General features: G+C 42.6%; 2 protein-coding genes across 17 annotated transcripts; both read left to right on the forward strand.

The window, feature by feature from the left end:
* Nucleotides 1-210: 210 nt before the first annotated feature.
* LOC109627908 (homeodomain-interacting protein kinase 2-like) lies at nt 211-2,721 on the forward strand. The gene is made up of 6 exons (XM_020084730.2): nt 211-721; nt 1,104-1,285; nt 1,386-1,509; nt 1,784-1,876; nt 2,150-2,334; nt 2,449-2,721. The coding sequence occupies exons 1-6, from the start codon at nt 338-340 to the stop codon at nt 2,504-2,506; spliced, it is 1,026 nt and encodes a 341-aa protein (XP_019940289.1). The 5' UTR covers nt 211-337; the 3' UTR covers nt 2,507-2,721.
* A 993-nt stretch (nt 2,722-3,714) lies between these two features.
* Nucleotides 3,715-22,662, forward strand: ktn1 (kinectin 1). 16 transcript variants are annotated; one of them, XM_020085006.2, is made up of 36 exons: nt 3,715-3,883; nt 8,477-9,189; nt 9,403-9,561; nt 9,674-9,790; nt 9,902-10,032; nt 10,167-10,271; nt 10,408-10,548; nt 10,661-10,767; nt 11,001-11,145; nt 11,944-12,040; nt 12,139-12,323; nt 12,436-12,525; nt 12,620-12,657; nt 12,756-12,846; nt 13,156-13,224; nt 13,330-13,367; nt 13,479-13,569; nt 13,737-13,805; nt 13,890-13,927; nt 14,697-14,787; nt 14,890-15,002; nt 15,087-15,171; nt 15,387-15,427; nt 15,530-15,620; nt 16,364-16,450; nt 17,935-18,024; nt 18,148-18,234; nt 18,314-18,403; nt 18,494-18,586; nt 18,730-18,798; nt 18,916-18,999; nt 19,431-19,514; nt 21,054-21,137; nt 21,233-21,328; nt 21,433-21,543; nt 21,680-22,662. In XM_020085006.2, the coding sequence occupies exons 2-36, from the start codon at nt 8,478-8,480 to the stop codon at nt 21,707-21,709; spliced, it is 3,849 nt and encodes a 1,282-aa protein (XP_019940565.2). In that variant the 5' UTR covers nt 3,715-3,883; nt 8,477; the 3' UTR covers nt 21,710-22,662. The 16 variants fall into 16 exon arrangements, with proteins under 16 accessions (XP_019940565.2, XP_069392323.1, XP_069392325.1 ...); XM_020085003.2 differs by having other exon boundaries at nt 3,722-3,883; nt 9,403-9,567; XM_020085005.2 differs by having other exon boundaries at nt 3,722-3,883; nt 9,403-9,567; nt 15,390-15,427.
* The last annotated feature ends 1,774 nt before the right edge of the window (nt 22,663-24,436 follow it).

Below are 24,436 nucleotides of genomic sequence, written 5' to 3' on the forward strand. Positions count from 1 at the left end.
AGCTACTTTTTCTTCTTTGTTTGTTTTATTGGGAGGTGGCAACCAACGTCAAGGTGAATTAACGCCCCCTACTCTTTAAATCATGATGGTTGGCAAATGTTTATATAAAAACATTATAGACAATAACCAACACAAATGTGACTTTGATCTAATTCAACATTAAAGGAGTGGGATGGTTAGGAGTTCGAGAAATAGCTTGTTGAAGTTTCTTTGAACCTTTCTGCTACATACATGGGAACTGGCCGTGTCAGAGCATACGTGGCTTTGAGTCCAAATCCCTTCTTTCCTATTCTCCTGACAGGTGTGAGAAATTTAACAGGAGAATTGTTCTGTCACCATGTATCGAAACAAGATAGATATCCACATGGGAGACCTGATGTCCTCCTCCACTACACATTACGAGGTGCAGAAATTCCTGGGCTGTGGTACCTATGGAGTGGTCATCAAATGCAGGGATGTGACCAACAATGAAATGGTGGCTTTAAAAATACCGAGAAGGATAGAAAAAAGTCAGTTTATGAGGAAAGAGGAGGCCACCCTTAAAACCATGAAGGAGCTAAACTCAGACTGGTTCAACATCGTCAGATTGAATGACTCATTCACCTACAAGGGACATTACTGTCTTGTGTTTGAGTACCTGGAAATAGATCTGCAGGAATTCATGCACTCCAGCCCAGGTCAGCACCTTCAGCTGAAGCAGATTCGCCCTATTCTGCAGCAGGTTTGTTTTTTCAACAGTTCTTATACTGACTGATTTGGTGAAGGGTGAACTAAATTGCGTCTGTTACAGTTTTTTATTGAAATAATGATAATAATAAAGTTAGGTTAAATAATGTCCTTAAAGACTAGAGGTGGTGACTTGTGGTGGATACATGGACTCCTTCAGTTCTTCCAATCATCGTATGCACAATCACTAGTGCTAGGTCTATCACCAACAATTCTATTAATCTGTTCCTATAGTTGAGTGTACGACTTTGGAATATCTGACTAATACTCAGTTGTTTCTGTTTTTGCTGCCATCAATGAATACATGTTTTCATAGTTTTTGCTGATGAAAGGAACTCTGTAGTTCATGATTGTTATCATGTTATTCATGATTTCAGCTGGCTACATCCTTGGACTTTCTGAAAAGGGCAGGGATCATCCATTCAGATTTGAAGCCAGAAAACATTATGTTGGTGGATCCTGTCAGGCAGCCACTGAAAGTTAAAATCATTGACTTTGGCTTAGCCTGCAACAATCCTGAGGAATATATAGGACAGATCTTCCAGACCTTGCGTTACAGGTAAGTAACCAACAGCACATCTGTATACATGGGACAGCTGTGTTTGCTGTAATAAATGAATCAAGACCTGTAGTAATATATTTCTGTTTCTTCTTCTAAGATCTCCTGAGATTCTGCAGAGAGCTCCTTTCAACGAGGCCATCGACATATGGTCTCTAGGCTGCATTGTTGCTGAGCTGTCTATGGGCAGACCGCTGTTCCCTGCCTGGAATGAGACTGATTTGGTCAGTATCACACGTACTGCACTGAAAACACAACAAACAGGCCCATTTTCTCTGTGATATCATTTGTATTTATAAATTGTTACACACTTGACTAGAATAGAGAGAGTTTCCATTCGAAGTTCACTCATTTCTACTATTTTATTAATGAGACAAACTACAGACACTTCATCCATATGTCTCAGTAATATAAGTGCACCTGATGTACCTGATCAACACTGATGAGTTTGTTAACTTGAAGTTAACTCACTCTCACAACATTGTGTTTTCTCTACAGATGAGGCACATTATGCATACAAAGCCAGAGCATGAAAGAGACGTCACTCCATACTGGTTCTGGCCAAAATACTGGATGGAAAGCAGATTTATGGTAAGAAATTAGTTTACCACCACTTTGCTGTGCTTGTAGCTCACTAATTATAGTGACTTTCCTACAGTCTGTGTTTCTTTCCCCTTTTGTCATCCAATATCTCAATTAAACAATTCTTCATTTCAGGGAATAGTTTCAATTCTCATTTGTGATCAACAGCCTGGATGAATTTATAACAGCACAACATGACTTTTGAAAAAAATAGAAATTGATTTCATAATCCAAACACAAGGACATGTAACAAACAATGTTTTTTTTCTCTTCTTGTTAAAGGCGACTCATAATCCATTCTGGGGAGAAGACGTCCACGCTGAATTCTGGGACCTGGAGTGCTTTATCGATCTACTGACACAGATGCTGAAGATAAATCAGTTTGACAGAATTACCCCAGGACAAATTCTCCAGCATCCTTTCATCACGATGAGCCACCTTAGGGGTCACTTCAAAAACAGCTTCTAGTAAGTGTGTGCTTAGATGGTCTGTATAAATCTGTACTTATAGATATAGGAACAAAATGTATGAGATATATGGAGATTAAGGTGTTTGGCTCAGCAGTTTCATTTGTCTTCCAGTTTGAAATCGTGTAAGGATCTAATGGACTTCAGGATCAGAGCTCTGACGACGATATGAAGACCAGAGGATCCTGTAAATGTCCCTGAACGGGAGGCACAAGTGGGCAAGTGGGTCCACTAAAGTCCCAGAGGAAAAGAAAGAGGGGAGGCAGGAAATAGACTGAACTTGCTTTTTAGAAAACAGCAGTTTAAACAAGTCTTCTGACAAGCTAAAGACTGGAATGAGGACACCAAGTCAATAGCTCAATGTGTATTAAAACGTGGTGTAAATCATTTCTCTGAGTCATGATTAAACTTAGGACCTGTTGTAAGGGAGCACAATTTCAGGCTTTTGTTGTACAACTCAACTAAAATCACAGCCCTACGATTGTATCCCTCTGCCAACCCATGCAGTTCCTGATAGATTAACAATAACATGAGGTCACCAGGACTTTTGACCTTTGACCAATGAAATGTGATCAGTTATAAGGAGTCCAAGTGACAACTGATCAAAGTTTATGTAAATTCCTTAAAGGCAGATTTGAGATATGTGCAAGGGGCAAAAAAAACATGTTCTGTGAGGCCACAGTGACCCTGACCTTTGATCTCACACCTAATCAGTTCATCCTTGAGTCCAATTGAACGTTTGTTCCAAATTTGAAGAAATCCCCTTCTGGTGTTTTTGAGACATCGTGTTCACATGGGAGGAATGGATAACCTGAACAGTCACATATTCGTTGGCGTGGAGGCAAAAACAAAGTACAATCTGAAGAGTGTATATTCTATATTCTAAAAAATGTGGCGATTTTGTTTGCCCATGTGGGATATGGCCATACGTTTAAATATATTATTATTGTATATAGAAATCATAGAATAATGTGGTTGTTATTGCAGAACAAATACTGCCCTGGTGTCGCAAAAGAAAAAAAAAAAAAGAGCATTAAACCATTCTGCTATAATTGATATTGATAAATTGATATAAATTACATTTTAGATTTAAAAAACATTTGATTACGTAACTACTTACTCATCTTGTTCTATCTTGTTGATTCAGAAAACCAGATCGGGTTTTCTTTCTCAACTGTGTGTCTTTCTGTGAAGAAATATTAAAGCTGTGTAGTCACGTGTCTACAGACTTTGGGGAAGTGCGGTGACCGCTCCCCTGGTTGCTTTTGTCTATTTAAAATCTTTACACCGACGATGTCCCGTAAAGGCGGGGCTGTCGCTTTTCGCGTCGCATGTCTCCGCCCGGTGTACCTCGCGTTACAAAACAAGCGTCCCCTCGCCGTCTGACAATGACCCGCCCCTGCGAACCAGAAGCAGCAGATCCGGTGACGGACCGAGAACCAGGCAGGAGGTGCTGCTGCCCCGGGAAGTCAGCGGGCCGCCGGAGTCAGTCTACGCACGGCAACGCCATTTCACCTCTGGCTGCGGGAGCGTCACACTGAAGCTACAGGTATGTGACAAGCAGCTGCTTCCTCCGACATTTTGTTTGTTTCCTTCTCAAATAGAAATAGCGGCGGCTCGTCCCGGTCTGAGCGAGGCTTTGTATCCAGGCCTGGGAACGGCCCTCAGGACTCACGCGGAAGAAGAGAGCCGCGGAGCGGGTCAGAGATTTTAGGAGACGGGGAGGCTGGGTCACCGGCGAGAAGAGGCCCGTGTGGGGCAGCTGTCCACGCCTCCACGCGGCTCTCGAACCCGGAGGGGGGTGGACACAAACCTGGGCGTCCCTGTTAACATTTATATCGTTTATATCACTTTTTCAATGGCTGGAGACTTTCTCTGTGCTAATAATTGAACTGGCCGGCTCACGTTATTTGGCTAGCATTGCTGTTAGCTAGCTCATTCATAGCGCCGACATGTAGCTCGTCTGAACTTGAGTGTCCACAAACCTTCTCCTGTGCGGATCCAACTATCGTTTGAACCACTTTCACACACGGCCACGTTGAGACCCCAACGTTGAGCATTCAGTGCCGGGCCATGTTGGTGAAGTGAGCCCCCCCCCGTCGACATGTGGGTCTCATCTTTCGCTTTTTCATGCTTCGTTTCATCATAACGTGTGACTTGGGAGCTAGCTGGGAAGCTAACCGAGCTATGAAGATTAGATCTTCTTTCCCAGTGATTACAGGCTGTATCTACAGGCAGTCTTTTCTCAGAGGAAGAACAGCTGCCATTACGTGTCAGTAGTCTCTGTAAGTCTGTACGAGGCCGAGGATCTGACACGACCTAGCATGCAGGGACATTTAGTTCTCAACCTGAGTGATAGGAACATTAAGTTAGTACATAGAGGAGGATCTCCCTCCCTCTCTCTCTTGGCATGCTGTCAGCTCTGACTTGTTGGAATTGTCCATTTCCTTGATGTTTGTTTTAGATAAACTCTATCTAATCTATGGCGTCTTACTTAAATCAGTATCTCAGCTCCAAATGTCCTTGTTAATGCCTCATTAGAAAGATCAGAGCATTTCAGAGTTACACCTTGTAGTTAATGTTTTCCTCTAAAACCAGATGATGTCCTAATGTAGCTTGTCTGTTCACTTTATTACCTGGATACTGATAAAGGCGATGTGTCAGATTATAAACTTTATAGTTCAACTATTTCATTTCCCAGTCGTCTTGCTTATCACTACAAACTAGATTACTTGTAGTTGCCTGTAATCCCTGAAACTATTTGGATTAAAGCTGCCAACAATATACAGTAAAAGTTGTTTCATAATTGATTTGGCACAAGAATCAATACAAGGTGATAGAGTAATTACCATTGTAGTTCTTATTTGTCTTTATTTTTGTGCCAGGAAATAATCAATCGCCCAGGTGCTTGTCTGTAACAAACTAGTTTTGGTGACCCTTACACTTTCTTAAGTTATTTACTTAGTCATAAACATCATTATCCTATTGACATGAAAGTTTATGTCGTGACCTAGTTTCCCCAAGTACTGTCTGTGCTGCTTTTTGGGTCCTGGTAATCATCAGGAGTTCCCTCTGTGTCCACGCCTGCCAAATCAGGAGGCCGGGCCAGCCAAGTGGCAGATTCCGGGGAGCCAACAGCCCGAGAGTGCTTTGTCTTCTGGGCTCATTCTGATGCTGGGACAAGGCTCGGGCTGCACAAGGAAACTCACACACCTTCCACTCTGAGCTCTGAAAGAAAGCAAGCAGGCTTCACATTTTTTACAGTTACTTACTACTTACTCCACCCATACTTTATATGCCAAGAGGCAATGTTGCTTTAGGAGTTATTTCACAGCTCCATTTGGTCTGAGATGGAAGTTTCCTAAACATATAGTAACTGTTACATAAGAAAATTATTTCCTGGTTTGGAAGCCAAGAAAAGTAACCCTTAACCAATTCAGTACATACCGTTCTATAGCTGCTCTTTGTCATTGGTCCTGTTTCCTTATGTTTGCAAAGTGGTCTGGCTGGATCATGTGCAGGTATTAGACCATACAGGAAACTAAAAGGCTTTTTTTGGTTATTACATGCTGTCCAGTAGCATTAGTGTCTGGTTTATCTACTAACATGAGGCTGTATCATAGGACTGACACAACTTCTAATGAGGTCACAGATTAGAAGACACTATACAGCAGACAAGCAGATAATAAAAAAATAAAGTCTTAATTTATTCACATCCTCCTGAAACCCAAAGCTAGATCTGTGCTCACAATTAACATAATTATTATCATAATGTTGAGAAATACAAACAAACACCAAGCATTGACTGTAAAAAAAAAATCATAATGAACCAGTTAAAATTGATGTGCGAGTCAAGGCTCTTCTGAAAATGTTATATAACAAAAACCATTGAGAGAAAGGTTTCATAAATGTTATGTAATTCAGACCTTGTAGTTTATGCTTAGAGGAAAAGCTAGAACTGGAACACTAACATTATAACCTGCCAAGTAAGTTTTTGATATTTAAAGGAAGATGTATTGATAAAGAGGTTTTGAAGGTGGGAATGAAAAGAGTCAACATCAAACTATAGCCTTAGCCTTTCAGTCCTCAGGAAACCCTGCAGTAGAAAGTTATTCTTAAATGTATTATCATGGGTAATCTCCGTAATCCAAATTACTAATGAGGTCTGCTCGACGACAGTGAATCCCACGCCACTGGCACGTTTCTTGGGTATAGGACAGGATTGTGCCGCACGTCATCAGGTCACTCACAGTTGCTGCCATTCTGTGTTGTTGACAACACAATGCTGCTGTGTTACCTAGAGCTTAATTTGCCTCCTTTTTCAAACCAGTGGTTTTTGTTTGTAATAAGTGTTTGTATGTGCGAAAGACACAAGTTACCCGGTGCATTGTTTTTGATTGTGAAAAAACTACAAGAACTGCGTCAGTGCTTGTAATCCAAACTTGGCATCTAGGGTGTGACCATGTTGATTAAAAAAGGGTTCAATTCAAAATGAGCATAATCCAACAGCTGCCATAGAAATCATATTTTTTGGGGCGGGGAAGTTTAGGGAAGTCATGATGACCAGGTTAAACCCTTTGAAAAACAAATGCACACAGAAAATAATGAATGATGAACACAGACAAATCTAAGAATACACAAACAACACATTCTTTAAATAGCTGTTAAAGCTCAATTAAATAGAGTACCGTACAGTCACATTTCACTTTTGGGACTCCCCAGTGTGAAATATTGCAAATTGCTGACATTTTCACTGGTTCTGAGCAACACTGCACAATCAGAAATCACTTCTTCTTCCCAGCCCTAAAACCAGTGCTTGCCAGTGACCATACAGTGCGAGTGCTGTATTGAAGAGAACAAGTTGTGATTTTAAGCAAAGGAAAATTGTAGATTTATCTGCATGATGCTACTTTTAATGATTTGGTATTGGATGAGTATATACATTTGCAAACTCACCAATGCCTAACAAGGCATTTTCTGCAGTATCAGAGGGATTTCTGATCAGTATCTACAAATAAGTCCAGTTCATGTTAAGCCATTTTGTAGGATGTTTTTTTACTAGAAAATGGCAAATCATCAGAAACTGCTAATTCTTACAGTTGGTTGGTTTTATAGTGACTTTGTGTGAGCTATTAGACACATTGTGTGTTATATTATTTTATCTTTATCTGCACTGATACAATCCTAGTTCATTCTTACTTCGACTGTTTATGCCTGGAGGAGACAACACATCGTTTCTAAGAATATCTTTGGCAGATGCTACACTGATGAAATCTCAGGACCTCTTGACTCTGTAAACTTTGCTTACGCTGGAAGAGGAACCTCTTCTCCCTTGGCTTGAAGCAGGCAGGGGCCCAAACTGCAGCTGCATCAGACCTCAGCGGGTGACACTTGCATGTGGGTGTATTTTTGCCTCTCGCAAATTCATCCTGATATGAGTTTGGAACACCACCATGTTGTCCTTGTGGGGGCTCAGGAGGAGAAGTGACTAAATGAGGCTGTGAGCTGTGTTCTTTTTAGCCTAGTTGCCTCTGATATGTTTGACCTATTTAATACCCTTTAAGCCAATATGAGTGAAGTGGCTGGATTTTGTTATGATTTTTCAACTGTCTTACATGCCATGTTTCAAGATTCTGTGAACCTATATAAAGGTAAAAAGGGGATTACGCTCTGTAGCAGGAGGAAGTGTTTTTTAAATCGATCATATCACTAAAAGAAGAAGGCGTGTCAGTGCGAGACCTCTCACTTACACCCTGTGAACACGAGTGATGTACAGACACCTCCACCCCATCTCATACGTTGCTGAATAGCCAGGGCTAGTAACAGCAGTCTACCTGCAAATAATATTCTCTCAGGAGCCTAGACAGGTTCAGCAGGATTTCGTTTGGATAGAATGCGAGCAGCAAGCTGAAATCACAGATTCATGTACAGTACATCAAAACGTTGGCTCTTATGTTCTTGTGGTTGCTGCATTTGAGAAGCCTTTGCTTGCTGAAATCTGTTGCCATAATGTCAAACACACGCTATATGTAAAATATTGGCAGATGTATGTAATGGAATCAGGCAGATCTGCTTTATAACTGTTGGTGTTGACTGTGTGCTAAGTGGGTTCTCATTTCCCTGTCTGTCTTCTTTTATCTAGAATGGCGGTGGATATCTATGACTCTCAGTACCTGCTCATCCTGGCCCCTTCTCTGGTCATCGCCCTCATGTTCCTCTTCTTCTGGCTCTTCATGAAGGAAACCTCCTACGATGAGGTACTGGCCAGGCAGAAACGTGACCTCAAGGTGCCACCATCCAAGCCAGACACTCGTAAGAAGAATGAAAAGAAGAAGAGCAAGAAGAAGGAAAGTACCAGCGGGGGAGGCAGTGGAGGCGGTGGAGGAGAGTCAGAAGAGGACATGCGGGACTTTGATATTGCTGATGGTGCCAACAGTTCCACTCTAGAGGGAGAGGAGGAACCTGCACCCGTGGCTACACCAGATCCTTCTCCACCAACACCTACTCCTTATGTTGCTGCTCCGGTGTCAACTGAGGCTCCTGCCGGTCTGAGGGAGAGAAAGAAGAAGGAGAAAAAGGCTGCCAGGGCTGCTGCAGCGGCCGCCGCCGCCGCCGCCGCTGCTGCTGCTGCTGGTGATGCAGCTACAGCTCCCTCCTCTGAGGAGCCAGAAGTGAACGGATCCAAGCTGGTCACCCGCAAGGCAGAGACACCTCTGGCTGCGAGTAAACAGTCCAGCCCACCCTCTCCCCAACTTGAGGTTCAGGTCCAGGTCCAAGTTGCTCCTGTTCAGGCTCAGACACCTCCTCAGATCTCTGGGAAGAAGGAGAGGAGGAAGAAGCAAAAAACTGAGCCTGGTAAGAAAACAAGAGTGCAGTTTAAAGTCTGTGGTGCTGTGTTTCTTTTGGGGAAAAAATTCTAACTAGTTGCTTTATTCAATAAATACATAATCAAGTTACAGTGAGTTTAGCAAGAAAAACATGAGTAGCTGTATACAGGTTAAGAACATTTTATTTTCGTCACTCTCACGGTACACTGTCTGAAACTGACAGTAACCTTCCCTTTTCCAGTGGATGAGCAGCAGCCAGAGGTTAAAGCAGAGCAGGCTCCCGCACCAGTCAAGAAGGAGGCCCCCATTGTGGCTGAAACCAAAGTTCTGGATGGTTCAACACCAACTGTTACTGCTGGCAAGAAGAAGAACTCTGCTAAGAAGCAAAAAACCGAGCCTGGTAATGGTGATAAGGATATTCCTCATGTTTACTTATGTCTCTGTTTCTTAAAGATATGTGCATGTTCTCAAATAGTAATCAGTTGTAATAAACCAGTTATTCTCAAATTCAGTAGATGAAGCCCACGTTCTGGCTGATTCAGCAGCTTCTGCCAACCACCAGGCTGCTCAAAATGACGATGTACAGTCCAAAGGGTCTGGCAAGAAACAGAAGAATGAGACTGACAAAGGTAAGATTGAAAGAACAACTCTGATACACTTTGTTTCTTTTTTTGTTTTCTGTTCAGCCATATACAGGTCTGACTGAGTAACTCTCTCCTCTGTCTTTTGTGTTTTAACAGAGAACACAGAAGTGAAACTGAAGGAGCTGCTGTCTGGTCTGTCCAGCCTGGCTCTGTCAGAGGCTGAGGCCGTCAGTGTGATGGCCCTCCTCAGGGAGAAGAGTCCTGATGCTTTGGATGCCTGGCACAAAGTGAGACGTTCATAAGTGATTCATTTGAATCAGTTGTTCCTGTAAAATGGCTCTATTTCCAATTGGCAGGAGACCTGGTAATTGTAGCTGAATATAATATGCCCACATTTTATTTTTCTGTTTATCACTACCAGTCTGCAGCCAGGCCTGACCCAGCTGCCCAGGAAAGAGAACGACTCCTAACAACTCTCCAGGAGGAGGCCTCCATTGCTAAGGACAAAGTGAAACAGCTCAGCCAGGTCTACATCACCATGTTCTCTCAATGAAATGCACAATATGATGAATCCTCAATTTCCAGCTCATTCTTCATACCTCAACAATAATTCCTTAGCTTACAGCAATGTGCCTTACATGCTTTATTACCTTGTGCTGCAGGAGCTTCAGGTGGAGAAGCAAAAGACAGGAAGGGTGGAGGCCATGATGAGAGAGCAACGTGCAGCCATGGAGAAAGAACTTGGTGGAATGCAAGCCAAAACGCAGGGCAGCTACCAGGAGCTCCAGACCATGCAGATAAAGGTGAGGGCTTTAGTTTCTTGTTTATGTTTTGAGATTGATTCAGTTCTGGTTAAAAATGTGAATCACGTTCTTCTCAAGACTTTATGGAGACTGAACCTTATTGTCTGCATAGTTCCAGCAGGTGAGGGAGCAGCTGGAAAGCCAGATCACCCGCCTGCAGCAGGAGAATGGCATTCTGAGGGACGCGGTCAGCTCCGCCACCAACCAGATGGAGAGCAAGTCAGTGCCACATTATAATAGATACGAATCTACTGGTCATACTGTGTGATTCAATTGATATTAAAATTTCAGCTCATTGTCTTTGTATTCCTATTGTAACATTCAGATTGTGCCCTGGAAAGACTCTTTATAATGCAGACTATTATATTTTATAATTCATTATCTGCTTCTCTCTATAGAGCCGCATTAATCATTGTCAAAACACATTCTTGTGTATGTGTGTTGCTTAATAGGAATTCAGCAGAGCTGAACAAGCTGCGTTCTGAGTACACCGGTCTGATGAAAGAGCTGGCAGACAACAACAGCAAGCTGCAGCAGGAGGAGCACCAGAGGAAGTCACTGGAGGTCAGCTACAAGCAGAACGTGTCCCAGCTGGAGGTACGCTAATCCAGATGTACAATGTGTTTATTTAGCCCCTGCCTCAGTTTCCCCAGCTGAGACATAAACGAACTGAGCTACACAAAACCTGAGCATATCGCACTGCTTTTAAATCTGGTCGGCGGGTGTGGCAGCGTTACTAGGGAAAAGGGAGGAGGGTGTAGTGGAAATCCTGGGGAGGTTTGTGGGAAACAGAACCTGGGCTGGGAGGATTGTGTTGGCTTTGAAAGCAGGAATGTTTGAGGCTTTGTGCAGTGTATAAACAGCCCTTTCCTGCTAGACACCCACATCAGGCTTTCCTGTCTTTTCATTGACCACGATCAAAGATGGAAATCTAAGTTGCTGGCTCGACACTGACGAGTCTCAGCAAAGAATATGGGATCCCACAGAGAGTCGGGTTGGGGAATGCTAAGAGTGAATTTAAGAAAAAGTCCACAAGATGATTTGAAATGCAGAGTTACCTCTAACTTAGGAAGACAATGGGAGCTCTGTTTGAATTCTTAAAAAAAAAAACTTACTAGAGATTCCTGGTATTGTTGAACTTATCTCTGCATTTATGCAAATCAAGCTTCACCATTAACCTGACAGTGTTGGTTTTGTCAGTGAGAGAGAAGATGGAAATAATGAACTTAGTAGTCCAGTGAGACCACTGTGGGTCAAACACAACCAGTTTCATGGTTTAAGTTCCCCTTTAGCCACGTGTGCTGATATCTAATAGAAACTCATGTGTTTGGGTAATATATCTGAAGAGTCTCAGTGGTCCAAGTGATTCTTTTCCATTTATCGCTCCACCCTAAGGCCCAACTGCAGGATGCTAAGCGGCGCTGGGAAGAACTGCAGAACTTCCTCCACAATGTCAACGCTGAGCGAGAGAAGCTTCAGGCCTCTAAACAAGGTATCAAAACATAATATCCCATCGTTGAGAATTCTAACAAAACTTGTTAGAGTCAGATTTCCTTCAGCATCTCAATGTCCATGTGTGCATGTTTGCAGAGCTCCACAGCCAGATGCTGGCAGCCGAGACAGAGATGAACAACAAGAACAAGGAGATCCAGACTCTACACAGCAGCCTGACAGATGCTATGGTCTCAAAGGAGCGGCTTGAGCAGAGAGTGAGGGAGCTTATGGAGATGTCCCAACACAGTATGCCTGACGACGCACTACAGGCACGTGTTCAGGTGAGTCAACAAAACATTGCATACTCAAAATCATCAGAAAAATTCTCTATGAAGCAGAGCAACACTCACATCCAGTACTTGCGAACATTGACAACACTTTGTGTTTTAATAGGAGCTTATGAATGAAAACAAAGGTTTCCAGGTCCAGAACGAGACACTGCAGGTCCAGAATGAAAGTCTGCAAGCGCAGATGTCTTCACAGGTATGTGGGTCAACCTCATTTACCTATGTTTAGTGAGACTAATCCACCCACCTAACTGTGTAGGCTAATCAGATCTCTTTTTCTTCTCATTTAGGCGACTCATTTCTCCCACATTGAGGAGCTACAGAAGCTGTAAGAAGAAAAGTCTGATATTTTCAGATAAAGTGATTACATTTAAATTGTGGAATTTTTTTAATGTATTCCCCCAACTCTTCCCCTGCTCGGTCCAGATTGGCTGAAAAGGAGTTGCAGAGGAAGAGTCTGGAGGATTCTCTAAATGCTGAGAGGAGCAGCGGGGCCAGTAGAGAAACTAACATGCAGGTATAGTCACAAGAGCGTTTCATCTGGAGCTTCTTGTGCCAACATTGCATGGGTTCATTAGTCTGCAGGAATTTGTTTTACAATGTGCTGAGCAGGAATATGGATTGAAGATGATGCGCACTGCCCTGCCAGAGGGAGGAGTTGCTGTTGTACATTCACTGCTGCCAAATCCATATCATTTATTAAATGGTTTTACAAATGTAAAACAGAATTAGGAGGGCCCTATCCATGTTCAAACTATCCTACACAGTGTCAGAACCTTTGGTCAACTTATATAGATTTAAACTGCCTGTCATCTACCTTCCTCAGGCCATACACAATGAGAACATGTCAATGAAGGCAGAGGTTCAGAATCTGCAGGCACAGATTTCTGATCAGGTTAGTCCCTTGATATTTTATTTTATTCAAAACGGCCTTATTCTTGTGTGTTCTTCTTTTTGACACACCCTCTCCTTCTATCTGCCTTTGATTCTCCTCGTGCAGACTGCGTCACAGCTGGCATTGGACCAGTTCCAGAAGAGGTGCGTGTGAGAACTGGGACATATTTTTAACACTCCCAACTGGTTAAGCTTGTTAATCCGTGTTCATTAAAAATAACGATGACCTTTTATAAAACATTGCTTCCTACCCAGTGTCCGGGAAAAAGAGGAGAACATGAAAACTATAGAGGGCCTGCTGGAGAAGGGGCTGATTGAAGTGGCCAACAAGGAGGAAGAGCTCAAGGTATCTGTTTCCTCTGGGTTTAGAAAGAAACACATGCTGCCAAACAAACAGATCTACATTTTACTCAGCGTCAGCCTCTTTTAAGTGACACTGCATTTTGTTGCCTGCCTTGTAATCACAATCTGTGATTGGTTAAAGTTTTTAAAACCATTATTTTTCTGATGTAGGCTGTAAGAGAAGAGAATGAGGGACTAAAAAAAGAAATCGAGAGTCTTAAGGGACATTCGGCAGAACAGGTGAGTTGATCTAAAATCTGCATTAAAATGGATTTCATGAGTCTTGCATCTTACTCTGTATTTTTGTTTACCCCCAAATCACAGGCAGCATCAGAGTCGATAGTGGAGGAGCTCCAGAGCATGTAAGATCAGTGAAGTTGATTTGTATGCTTGTACACGTGACTTGTATAAATGCATCATGCAGCGTTTCCCCTTAGAATTGATCCAGTCTTTGGTGGTAGCACAGGTGCCACTACACATGCATGCAGTTCCCTCTCACGCTCGACAGAGCTTGAGTCACAGGTACACAGACTAGAGAAATTCTGGCTTGTGAGAGAACTGCATTGCATGCCACACACAGCTACAGCTGAAAGTATGAGGTTCGGTTGTCTGTGTTGACGGTAAAAACTATGGACGATAGCACACAAGTGTGCAAGAGGGAGAGACAGGGGAGGATGAGAAGTGTAAACATTTTTTGGTTCATTTTGAAACTATGGCAGGACAAAGTAGAACAAATCAAAACAGTGTAGATAATTAATGGGAAACACTGGATCATGATAATGTATTAGTACAGTCTTGTGTCTTAAGTTTTATGTTCACCCACCTACACACATCATGTAGATGGATATTAAAATATCTAAGTCAATCATTCTGTAGCAGGAGCTTAGCCAACCAGCTAAGATGAAAAGGAGCTGATTAAAGTCATTATTGCATGTTTTCCAGTGCTTGCTGCCATGTGAACATATCAAAACTAATTCCTCATGGCACCTCAGGACACTCCCTAAACTCACTATTGTTCACATCAGATTTCAGCGGCCACCAGTGGCTGTACATGATTAAATGTAAAGATAGCACTGCAGATTCTAAGTGTTTTTAAATAGTTCTGTGTCATGTCTCAATGTGCTTTTTTAGGATCCAAGAGAAAGATGTGAAGCTAAAATCAATGGAGGAGAGTTTACAGGCAGCACAAGACGGCATTTCTACCAGAGACAAGGCAGTTGAGGTTTGGGCTTTTCTTTTATTGGTGAAATATTAAGTTTAAGCATCCAGGAGATAAGTACTCTCCTTTGAACTCTTGTTTGAAGCAGTTTTTTTGGTCTCTCAGTCTGTGGAGCAGCAGTTGGCCGCCCTGCAGGCAGAGATGGAGCAGCTGAGACAGAAGGAGATGCAAGATGAGCTGACCAGCTCCGGCGCTCACCTCCAAGAACTCCAGGCTCAGTGAGTTAACCCAACAGATCAGCTTACAGTCCTCCAGCGTAGCCTTGACAAATTGTACTAATGATGAGCAAATCTGACCCACAGCCTCACGGCGAAGGACCAGCAGATCCAGATACTGCAGGCTGAGCTGGAGGCACGGACTAAAGAGATAAGTGAGAAGATGGAGCAGGTGAGGGAGGCTTTCAAAATCTGTTGAGTGTGACACATTTCCTGGTTTTAATCAAGATTTAAAATACTTTCACCAAGTAAGCATAAAATAAAATGCATAAGGTTAGTTGGAATTTGCAGATAGAACTCTCTTTTTTTGATGAATGAATGAAATCAAATTCTGATTTAGACATAGATTGTCAATTGTTTTGTTTTTTTTGCTTCTTCCCCAAACAGCAGTTGCACACAGCAGGGCCAAACCCAGAGTTTCTCGCAGCGTGAGTAACGTGCCACGTCATATCATTACATATATTTCTTATACACGTAATACACCTAATTGCACAATCATGTTCATAACAAGTTGTTATGTTGCCTGTCAGGTTGTCAGAGAAGGAGCGGCAGGTGTCAGATCTGCGGGGTGAGGTGGCGGAGCTGAGGGACTCGCTGGAGCTTCATAGGAAGAAGAACAACGTAGGTTTTGTACTGTGACCACCTGAGCTATATAAAACCAGTGACTGCTGTGGTGTAGACCTGTGAGACATCCACCCTATCTTGTGTGGTACCCTGAAACACTCCTGTCACATGCACCTGACTTATTTACTGTATACAACCGTACTCCCTCTTGTCCACCGCCACTTAGTCTCAGTGGTTTTACTTTTTGTTCTTCTTTCAAACTGATATTTGTAAGCAGAATAGAAATATTTATTTCCCTTCAGTTGTGTTTGCAACATGATTTTACACATCATTACAGATGTCTATTTTGATTTGGATTGTTTTAAAGCAGAGCATTGCATAACAGGGCTTCCAGCCTACTCTTGTTATGCATGCCTTTGGCCATGACTGTTTCAGCAAGCTTGTCTGTGCTTGTGGGAGATTCAGAGCATTAGAAATTTGCTTCCCTTTTATTTTATTTGGCATACTTGACTTGAAAAGCATATTTATGTGGACAGCATTGCATTAATTTAAATAGAAAATGCTTACAGAACACGTTACTATACTTATGTGCAAGAGGTGTGAGACTTGGACTCTCGATGTGATATGCTCATACTAATTTTTAGCGGTTGGAACATGGGAGGAAAGCTGAGTGTAGTGATTTTTGAGAGACATGCATTCGGTTTGTTGTGTTATTCTATCAGTCTGTATTTAAGGGTCAATGAATGCATTCTCCCGAGGCTGAACTGAAAGTAGTATCTCTCTGGAACTGACCAAAACAGGAGCTCCGGGAGAAAAACTGGAGTGCAATGGAAGCTCTGTCTGCCACCGAGTCCATGCTTCAAGGAAAACTCAGCAAAGCTGTCAAGGTTCGACACCCCCACCGCAGTCTACTTCACTCTAGTTCCAATCTGATGCACCCCCCCCAAATGCTTTTTTTTTTGCCATAATTGACTCCGCGAGATTTTTTTTCCACCATCATCCATAACAAAGCTGCACACTCATTTACATCACTCTCCTTTGTGTTTTGGCCTCCAGTTTCAATTGGCTGTGTGGTGAGCTGATGTGACACTCCTGTAGAATCACAGACTGTATAAACTTAATTACTTTTTAAGCATACCAAAGCATTTTTGGTTTAAGTTTCGAAATGTAAAAGATTTTGCCTAAAGTCAGGCTGATGGCTTGGAAATGAATGTGCAGTGACTTTTAAACGATTTCATTAGATGCCGTTAGATTGAGAATCATTTTGCAACTTCCTCTCTTTCTGTCATGTGACTGATTTCTCGCATGATTTCCCTCATTCTGCTTTGTGACATCCATTGTGTCACCATCACCAGTTAATCAGACAATGAAAATCTGTTGAATTCACTTAGATTTCAATGCAATTGATCATTTTTTTACGATGTATTATCATTCAAGTGCAACAACATCTACAGAACATTTCATGTACTTGCAGTCTCTTTGTACAGACAGTGAGCTACCAGATAGCTCTTCTCTCTCTCTCTCTATATATATATATATATATATATATATATATATATATATATATATATATATATAGCAGTGACGTGTATATTTTTGCAGTCCCCCACCACACTAGCGAAGGGTACATGCTGAACCATCGACACAGCAGCTGCTCCTCTGCCATCGGTGTACAGTAGAAACCACCTTCTCTTCGCTGAGCCTGGGTGTTCCTTGGCAGCTGTTGTGTACTGTCAGTGCATGCTGCATGGCTGAATTCAACTCCACACTTGTCTCAGAGCTGCCTTGTGACACAGTGTGTTAATGTGAATAGTGTTTGCAGTGCCAGCTGGCTAGCGTCTGGCATACCTTCTCCCTCCAGGCCTCAGAGTGACAGTGCATGATGGCGGCCCATTGTGGCAGGACTGATAGCTACCTTTTTTTATTTCTTGAAGAGTTTCATGGTACTTTGTGCAGTTTGATGAAAAGCAGAATGATGCACTTGTGGTTTGAGGAGGATTGTAGTACCGTGATATGCTCTGAATCTGAGGTTGCAGACATTTGTTGTAGGTGTGGCCTATTTAAAGATGCTGATGTTTGCTGTGGCCAATTGCATGTGGGAGTGAGACAGTGTTTATCCCAGTGCTCTACAGTTATACTTTAAAAGGCTACATAAATCATTCCTGTGACATTTATTGGAGCAGCCTGATGGATGAATGTATGATGACTAGTTTAAAGTTTAAATATTATTTAGATTAGAATAAGGAAGAAAGAAAGGTTGTGGTCATATTTGCTCACATGACCACTGGTCGTCAAATTGACTAAATTATTTGAACAGTCAGCATTCAAACTCTCCATATATTTGTTTTTGCCCCTTCCCATCATTGTGTAGGAGAACGATACAACGCTGGCAACATCTCAGGCCGAGTGTCGAGATGTTCTACACAGACTTCTGCCCCATGTGCCTCTGCCCACTGGACAGGTATGGATTGTATTGGATATTCATCTCGACCCAGATTGTGTTTGAATATGGTTCTTCATACCGTTGCCCTTTTCCTCCTGTGTGTTGATGTTTCTCTACATTTTCTATGTCCTCTTCTTCTAGAACCATCAGGAGTGGCTCCACAAATTTGAGATGGCAGTAGCTGAACACTCAGCTGCACAGTCAACCCCTGCATCAGGGGACTTTGAGGTAAACAGAAGAAATATAAAGTTGAACATGATTTCTTTTTTTAGGCAGTAAATATCAACAAAGCCTTCTCTCTAACCAGGGCATGGTTGAGAAGCTGAAAGAAGCTGAAGAAACCCAAAGGATCCTACAGAAAGACTGTGAGACGTACAAGAAGGTTTTGGCAGAGACGGTGAGCTGGGGTTTTTGTGTTTTGTTCAGAGTTGTGCAGTTGCACTTTATCTGTGATTAAGCTGAGCTGTGCTTCCTGCTGTGTCCATAGGAAGGCATCCTGCAGCGTCTCCAGAGCAGCGTGGAGCAGGAGGAGTCTCGCTGGAGGGTGAAGCTGGATGTGGCACAGAGCGAAGCCGGAGAGGTATGTAATTCAGGTTTAGCAGTTAAACCTCCCTTTAGCAGTTCCTGACTCCCAGGTCAAAAATACCACATCTCTGATGTGATATCATTGCAGTGTGTTTGCTCTTTGTAATTGCATCATTCTTCTTATTTCCAATTCTATAGATGAGCCAGAAAGTCACAGCTCTGGAGCAGGAGATTGATAGACTAACAGATGGAGCAGAGATGGAAAATGTGCGTACCCTTGAAACACGCATTTAAAAAAAAAAAAAATTTCAAACTGAAGCATTCTGCCATTTTAACTTGTTTGTCTCTGTTGTCTGTGTTTCTGAACCGCGCCTGGTTCTGTAGCTGAGAAGAGAAAAGCAGCATTTGGAGTCCGAGCTGGAGAGGGCGGAGCGTGAGAGCGCCACCTATGTGACAGAGGTCAGAGAGGTGAGCAGAAACTGGACTTGTTCACCTCTTTGTTGCTTGTGATCCTCCTTCATGTCAAAGCTTTCATCCACCTGTGGCAAAAGGATGAGCTGCGTCAATTACATGTTTTGTGACATCCTGTACACTGTTTCTTTTTGGGTGTATAAAATTCACACACACATTAAGCATTATTATATTTAAGGAACACATAGTGAGCTCTAGCAGTAATTTACTTAAACTGCTTACCAGGCTAACTTAATAGACAGCCTTTGGTTATTTACAGTCGTGCACAACAAGATCCTGTGCTTATATTTATTGCCACATGGCTGAATATAAAGAGGATCCACTTTTTGTAGATGCATCATATTAATACATAGACTGTGCTAGTTGTGCTGTCCTTTACTGACACTCTCAGACATTCATTGAACACGTCATCTCAAACTTAATTTCAGCTCAAAGATCTGTTGACTGAATTGCAGACCAGACTTGATGGCTCATATACAGAGGCTATCAGACAGAATGAGGAGCTGAATTTGGTAAGAGTTGCTCACCCTCTTAGAGCTAGAGCTCTTAGTCTTTAGACCTATCCTTATTTTACTCCGTAGTGGCTCTACACTGACTGCCACAGGATGGGGGGTGTTCTCCCTCTCGTTCAACAGTGGGTCATCATCCATAACCTCTGTCAACGTGGAGTCGAGTGAAGTTGCAAAAATCAGAGATTGTGAATGATGACTCGCCTTCACACTTAGTGATGCTTACAGGACTAACTCTTCTCTTCCCTGCACTGGCACTCTACTCACTGCCATCTAAAGGCTCATTTATGCTCAGCGTATTTGGAAAGTGGCGGAGCCTTCTTTCAATACTTTGCATTGTTTTCGCCCATATTTGTTCACGTCATCTGAAAGGTTATGGATTCAATGGAAATCATGGGGGGGGCAATAGTTCATGTGAGACTATGATTGTAGAAGAGGAAGTAACTTCAACAATGGCTTTGATTGCGTAAGACAGCCCAGGCATCTGTGTTATTTTGCTCTAGCACATGTTGCAATGGATTTAATGGCCTCACAGAGAACATGACCGCTTTGTCCTCTTTCTCTAGTGGATATGTTGCTTAATAACCATGACATGGTAAAAGAGGCCGTTTAACTATGTTACATCGTTTGAAACGGCTCATCTCTTTTCGTACATTAAGGCAGCATAAATGAGCTTTAACACACTGGCTTACTTGTTGACTTTTGCTCCTTGCGCAGAGGCCAAAGAATGCTCCATTTGCCACTGTTATCCCCTCCAGCTGTCTTACAAACCATGTGTTGCTGTTTTGTCTCTTTGTCTTGCAATCTTACAGTTTGTACCATATGTTGGCTGCACTCAAAACCACAAAATGCAACTCCCTCATTCATTTCAATGGGGGTTCAAAACAAAAAAGAAAATATCTGTTGTCAAGCAACAATGTTGACAGTCGGGTACACACAAGTCAATACTCTTTGTAGGTTACTTTGTAAAGTCAGTGATGACTTATAAAACTACATTTACATTCACTAGATCCACATTGTTTATTTTTATCGGCACCAAATTTCACACACTGATAAATCTCAGTGAACATGCCACATTTTTTTTCTCATGATTCTTTCAAGGTGCATGAATTATTCTCTGAGAAACCAATGAAGATGCAGATAAGCACCGTATCTTGCAATGTTAAATAAATTGTATCGGTTCTTTCCTGACGGCATCCAAACAAACATGACCCCCTTGGCGGAGGCTGAAATGACAGCAGTGGCAACAACTTTCCACACTTGCTACATCTTGTTTCAAAGTATCACCTGTGCACTGCGAAGTCTGATATGTCTCAAAACAGGAATGTGTTACGCTAAATTGGACTTTCTGGAATATGATTCATTTTCTCACCAGTACCTGGCTTCTCTTTCACACTGTGCTATTTTTTGTTTGATTGTGGCTGAAGTAGGACATGGTTGAATCGGTGTAAATATTTGAGCACTTTAATGTAGACTGTGTTGGCTAAAGGTTTTGAATATGTTTACATGCAAAAATGAATTAAGTATCTGTTTTGATTCCAGTTGAAAACCCAGCTCACTGAGACTCTGTCCAAACTGGAGGTGGAAGAGAACGAGAGGCAAAAGGTGGCTGGTGATTTGTATAAGGTAAGAAGGTTTATTTATATTTTATTACACTTCTACTGTGTTTAAAACTTCAGTTCACATTGTTAACAAATGGAACGTTCTGGTTCTTTGCACAGGCCCAGCAGTCTCTTGATCTGATTCAGGGGGAGCTCTCAAATGTGACTGACCACGCTGATGACCTGATAGAGAATAGCAGTCTGTCATCACAGAGGGTGAGAGACCCAGGCCGTTTGGGTTGTGTAGCAGTTGGTGGTTTGTGTTATTTGCAAGTAGGTGGTTGTACTGAGCTCTAAACCTTCTGTGCTGTTTCTGACAGGAGGAGATTGACAGAAAGGAGAAAATGACTGCAGGTCTGAACCAGACAGTCCGAGAGCTACAGCAGTTGCTACAAGGCGTCAGCCGGCAACTCACCAAGGGACAGGAAGGGGTAAAGCCTATCATTACGCTGTCTCCCATCGCACAATAAACCAACATTATAGTATTAAAGTCTTGTATCTTCGTTCATAACACACATAGCAATTAAATGTTTAGTCTCAACATTGTACATGTGTGATTTGTTCCAGGAGGCCGAAAAAGATCTGCCCAAGGTATAGTGAGAGGAGGACCGACGCCCATGCAGCCACCCTGACTGCACCACAGAGACCACCTATGACCTTTGGTCTCATCACTTATCACCATTAAACCATACTGTCACATCCAGCCACTTCCCCTCTCCCAACCTCCTTCACCTCACTGGCACTGTATGCAGTCGCCAACTGACTGTGGCGCTGGCAAACCACTCCCAGACTCACTGTTGGCCATAAGGCAGCAGGCAGACGATACTGTTAATTCCAAACACTGTACCAAAACACACACTACTCCACTCCCACCACATTCCTCTTCTTCAGCACCATAACCGGTTAATTTTTATTCTAAACTTAATACCACATCCAGCATAATTTAAACAGCGTGGCAACCATTCCTCTTTAAAACCTGTATTTTTCAATGACATTTTTTTAAATCCTGCAGTAGTTTTTGTTGTTTGGAGGGCAGTGATACAAATTTCCAACTTGGGTTTTCAGTCCTTTTTTTCCTTAACTTAAAGATATGTCTTGTTTAAATGTACCATTAGGACCTGCTGAAACACACTATGTTGTTGTTTGCCTCCTGATGAGAAAAACTGTCACAACCTGTGCATCTTCGTGCATTCATTAATTCATAGCTCTGTGCATACCTTGGCTCAGTATTGGGTGGGAGAGGGAGATCAGTTGGGGTCTCAGCATATCAGATGGGTCACTAGGTGACTGTAACCATGGAGATGCATGGACAAACTGTAGTCAGATCTGTAATGCAGCTTCGGAGAGACAGAAGTCTGGGACCCTGGCTGTGGAAGGTCCAGGTCAGCAGTATAGAGGTTTTTTAATCCTACTGCAGCTACTCTAGGAATAAGTGTCCCATATCATCTGTAATCAACACTCGCTATATTATTGCTAAGTTCATTAACACTGAAGTTTTTGTTCTTTTTGTAACTGGTGATGTTAATAAAAAGGGATGCTTGATAAATCTGTCCAGGATCCTGTCTCGATCATTTTTCCTCCACTGCACTTCTGTGTCCCTTCCACTGTGGGGCAGCACAAAGCCTCAGTAGAAATTTCAGACTGTGATTCATACTTGACAGTGGACAGGGAAATGACAAAGCATCTGTTCATGTAGATTTTGCTGGCAGGTATATTCTGCCCAGGGGAAAACATTCATCTGACTTCCTTGTACGTGTTCTTTGTGCAGTTGTGTATGACAGCAGAGAAGCTTACGCTCTGTGCAAGCCTCAATTACAGAGTATATGGGGTGTGACCGGTTTCTCGTGATGGTAACATGCTGTATAATCATTCTGGACTGCTCATCTTCTCAACTCCTGCATGAGGGTTTACAAATTATTTCCCATCAATAATATATAATGGAAAAGGAGGGGGAAACTAGTGACTGAAATAATCTAAAGTCTATCAAGGAGAACTTCTGCCCTGGTTGTCATTTTGGAAAACAATTGAAGGAACAATATAAAAATGTATATTTAAACCAAAGATGTATGGATATTAATGAATCTCTGCCGTTCTGACTGACATTTCTCAGTGGATGTCCACACACCACTTAAAAAATCAACATTGACAAGACCCAGTTACCTTTCCTTCCATCGACAACTCTGTGGGAAACCCCACCCAGACTGCAAGGAACCTGGGTGTGACACAGCCAGCTCTCCCTAACTGCCAACAGTGCTTTACCAACCCGTTCATGTAGATACATGCTGCTCAACATCAGGAGAATACGTCCCCTTCTCACTCAGACGGCGGCACAGGTTCTGGTCCAGGCTCTTGTCATCTCATGCTGAGACTACTGCAACTCCCTCCTGGTTGGTCTGCCTGCTAATGCCATCCAACCACTGCAGCTCATCCAGAATGCAGCAGCTCGACTGGTCTTCAGCCTAAGTTCACTCTCACTACTCCACTCCCTTCACTGGTTACCAGTTTGGCTTTTTTGAGGCTAATGTACTGACATGATTCTTGCTGTTCTGGGATTGTACCCTCATGGTTGAATGCACATATTGCAAGTTGCTGTGGATAAAAGCATCAGCTAAATGATATGTAATGTAATTTTGTTTGTGCTGTGTTTATTTTTAATGTTTTTATCTTTACTAAGGAGAAATACAGGTTCTGTGCTACTTGAACTGACTTGACTTTGTGTCTCTGGACAGAAAACTCCTGCTCTCATCTTTTGCATGTTAAAAGGCCTTTAAAACAACAGGGCTGTTGTGCTGGCTGAAGGGGAGTGGGAGGAGGAGGAGGAGGATGGGGGGGTCAGGTCAGGGGCGCGAGCAACATGGGATCAGCACATTCCTCAAATTCTCCCACACTGTCATGCTACAGTCAGCTGATTGGAGCTCCAGCTTTTGCCTTCATTGAAACCTCGCGACGAAACAGGTGGCACTGCATCTTCGACATATTTGTCACCAACTGGGTCACAGGAGGCCGTTTGTGCCATCCTGTAAGTGCACAGTCCGCCCTGTAAAGTGTCTGAGCCCTAATATACGATCATGTGTTTAAATGTGATCCCTCGGAGTATAATTAACATGCTGTTGGCAACGAATCCACCGCATGATGATCTCAAAACCTCTGCATGAGTTTGTACACTTGGAGACAGTCTCATGACCTCCATAGAAAGTCTGATGTGTTCACGCTTGCCAATGAGTGGTGGGGAAATTAATAGGGGCTTTGTCTTTCTTCCGTCACCATTGCTCAAACTACTGCTGTGCTATTTAACTTGTTGCAGGAAGCGTGTTCTCTGCATGC

Source organism: Paralichthys olivaceus, chromosome 12 (genome assembly GCF_024713975.1).
Source record: "Paralichthys olivaceus isolate ysfri-2021 chromosome 12, ASM2471397v2, whole genome shotgun sequence".
NCBI lineage: Eukaryota > Metazoa > Chordata > Actinopteri > Pleuronectiformes > Paralichthyidae > Paralichthys > Paralichthys olivaceus.

What these genes read in the sequence shown, in the direction of transcription:
- ktn1 (XM_020085003.2), top strand. Translation starts at nt 8,478, where the DNA reads ATGGCGGTGGATATCTATGACTCTCAGTACCTGCTCATCCTGGCCCCT. An exon ending in AAGTGAAACAGCTCAGCCAG is followed by an intron (nt 10,272 to 10,407) that starts GTCTACATCACC and finishes CTTGTGCTGCAG; the next exon opens with GAGCTTCAGGTGGAGAAGCA. An exon ending in TAAGTGAGAAGATGGAGCAG is followed by an intron (nt 15,172 to 15,386) that starts GTGAGGGAGGCT and finishes TTCCCCAAACAG; the next exon opens with CAGTTGCACACAGCAGGGCC.
- LOC109627908 (XM_020084730.2), top strand. Translation starts at nt 338, where the DNA reads ATGTATCGAAACAAGATAGATATCCACATGGGAGACCTGATGTCCTCC. An exon ending in TTCCAGACCTTGCGTTACAG is followed by an intron (nt 1,286 to 1,385) that starts GTAAGTAACCAA and finishes TCTTCTTCTAAG; the next exon opens with ATCTCCTGAGATTCTGCAGA. An exon ending in CCTGGAATGAGACTGATTTG is followed by an intron (nt 1,510 to 1,783) that starts GTCAGTATCACA and finishes TTTTCTCTACAG; the next exon opens with ATGAGGCACATTATGCATAC.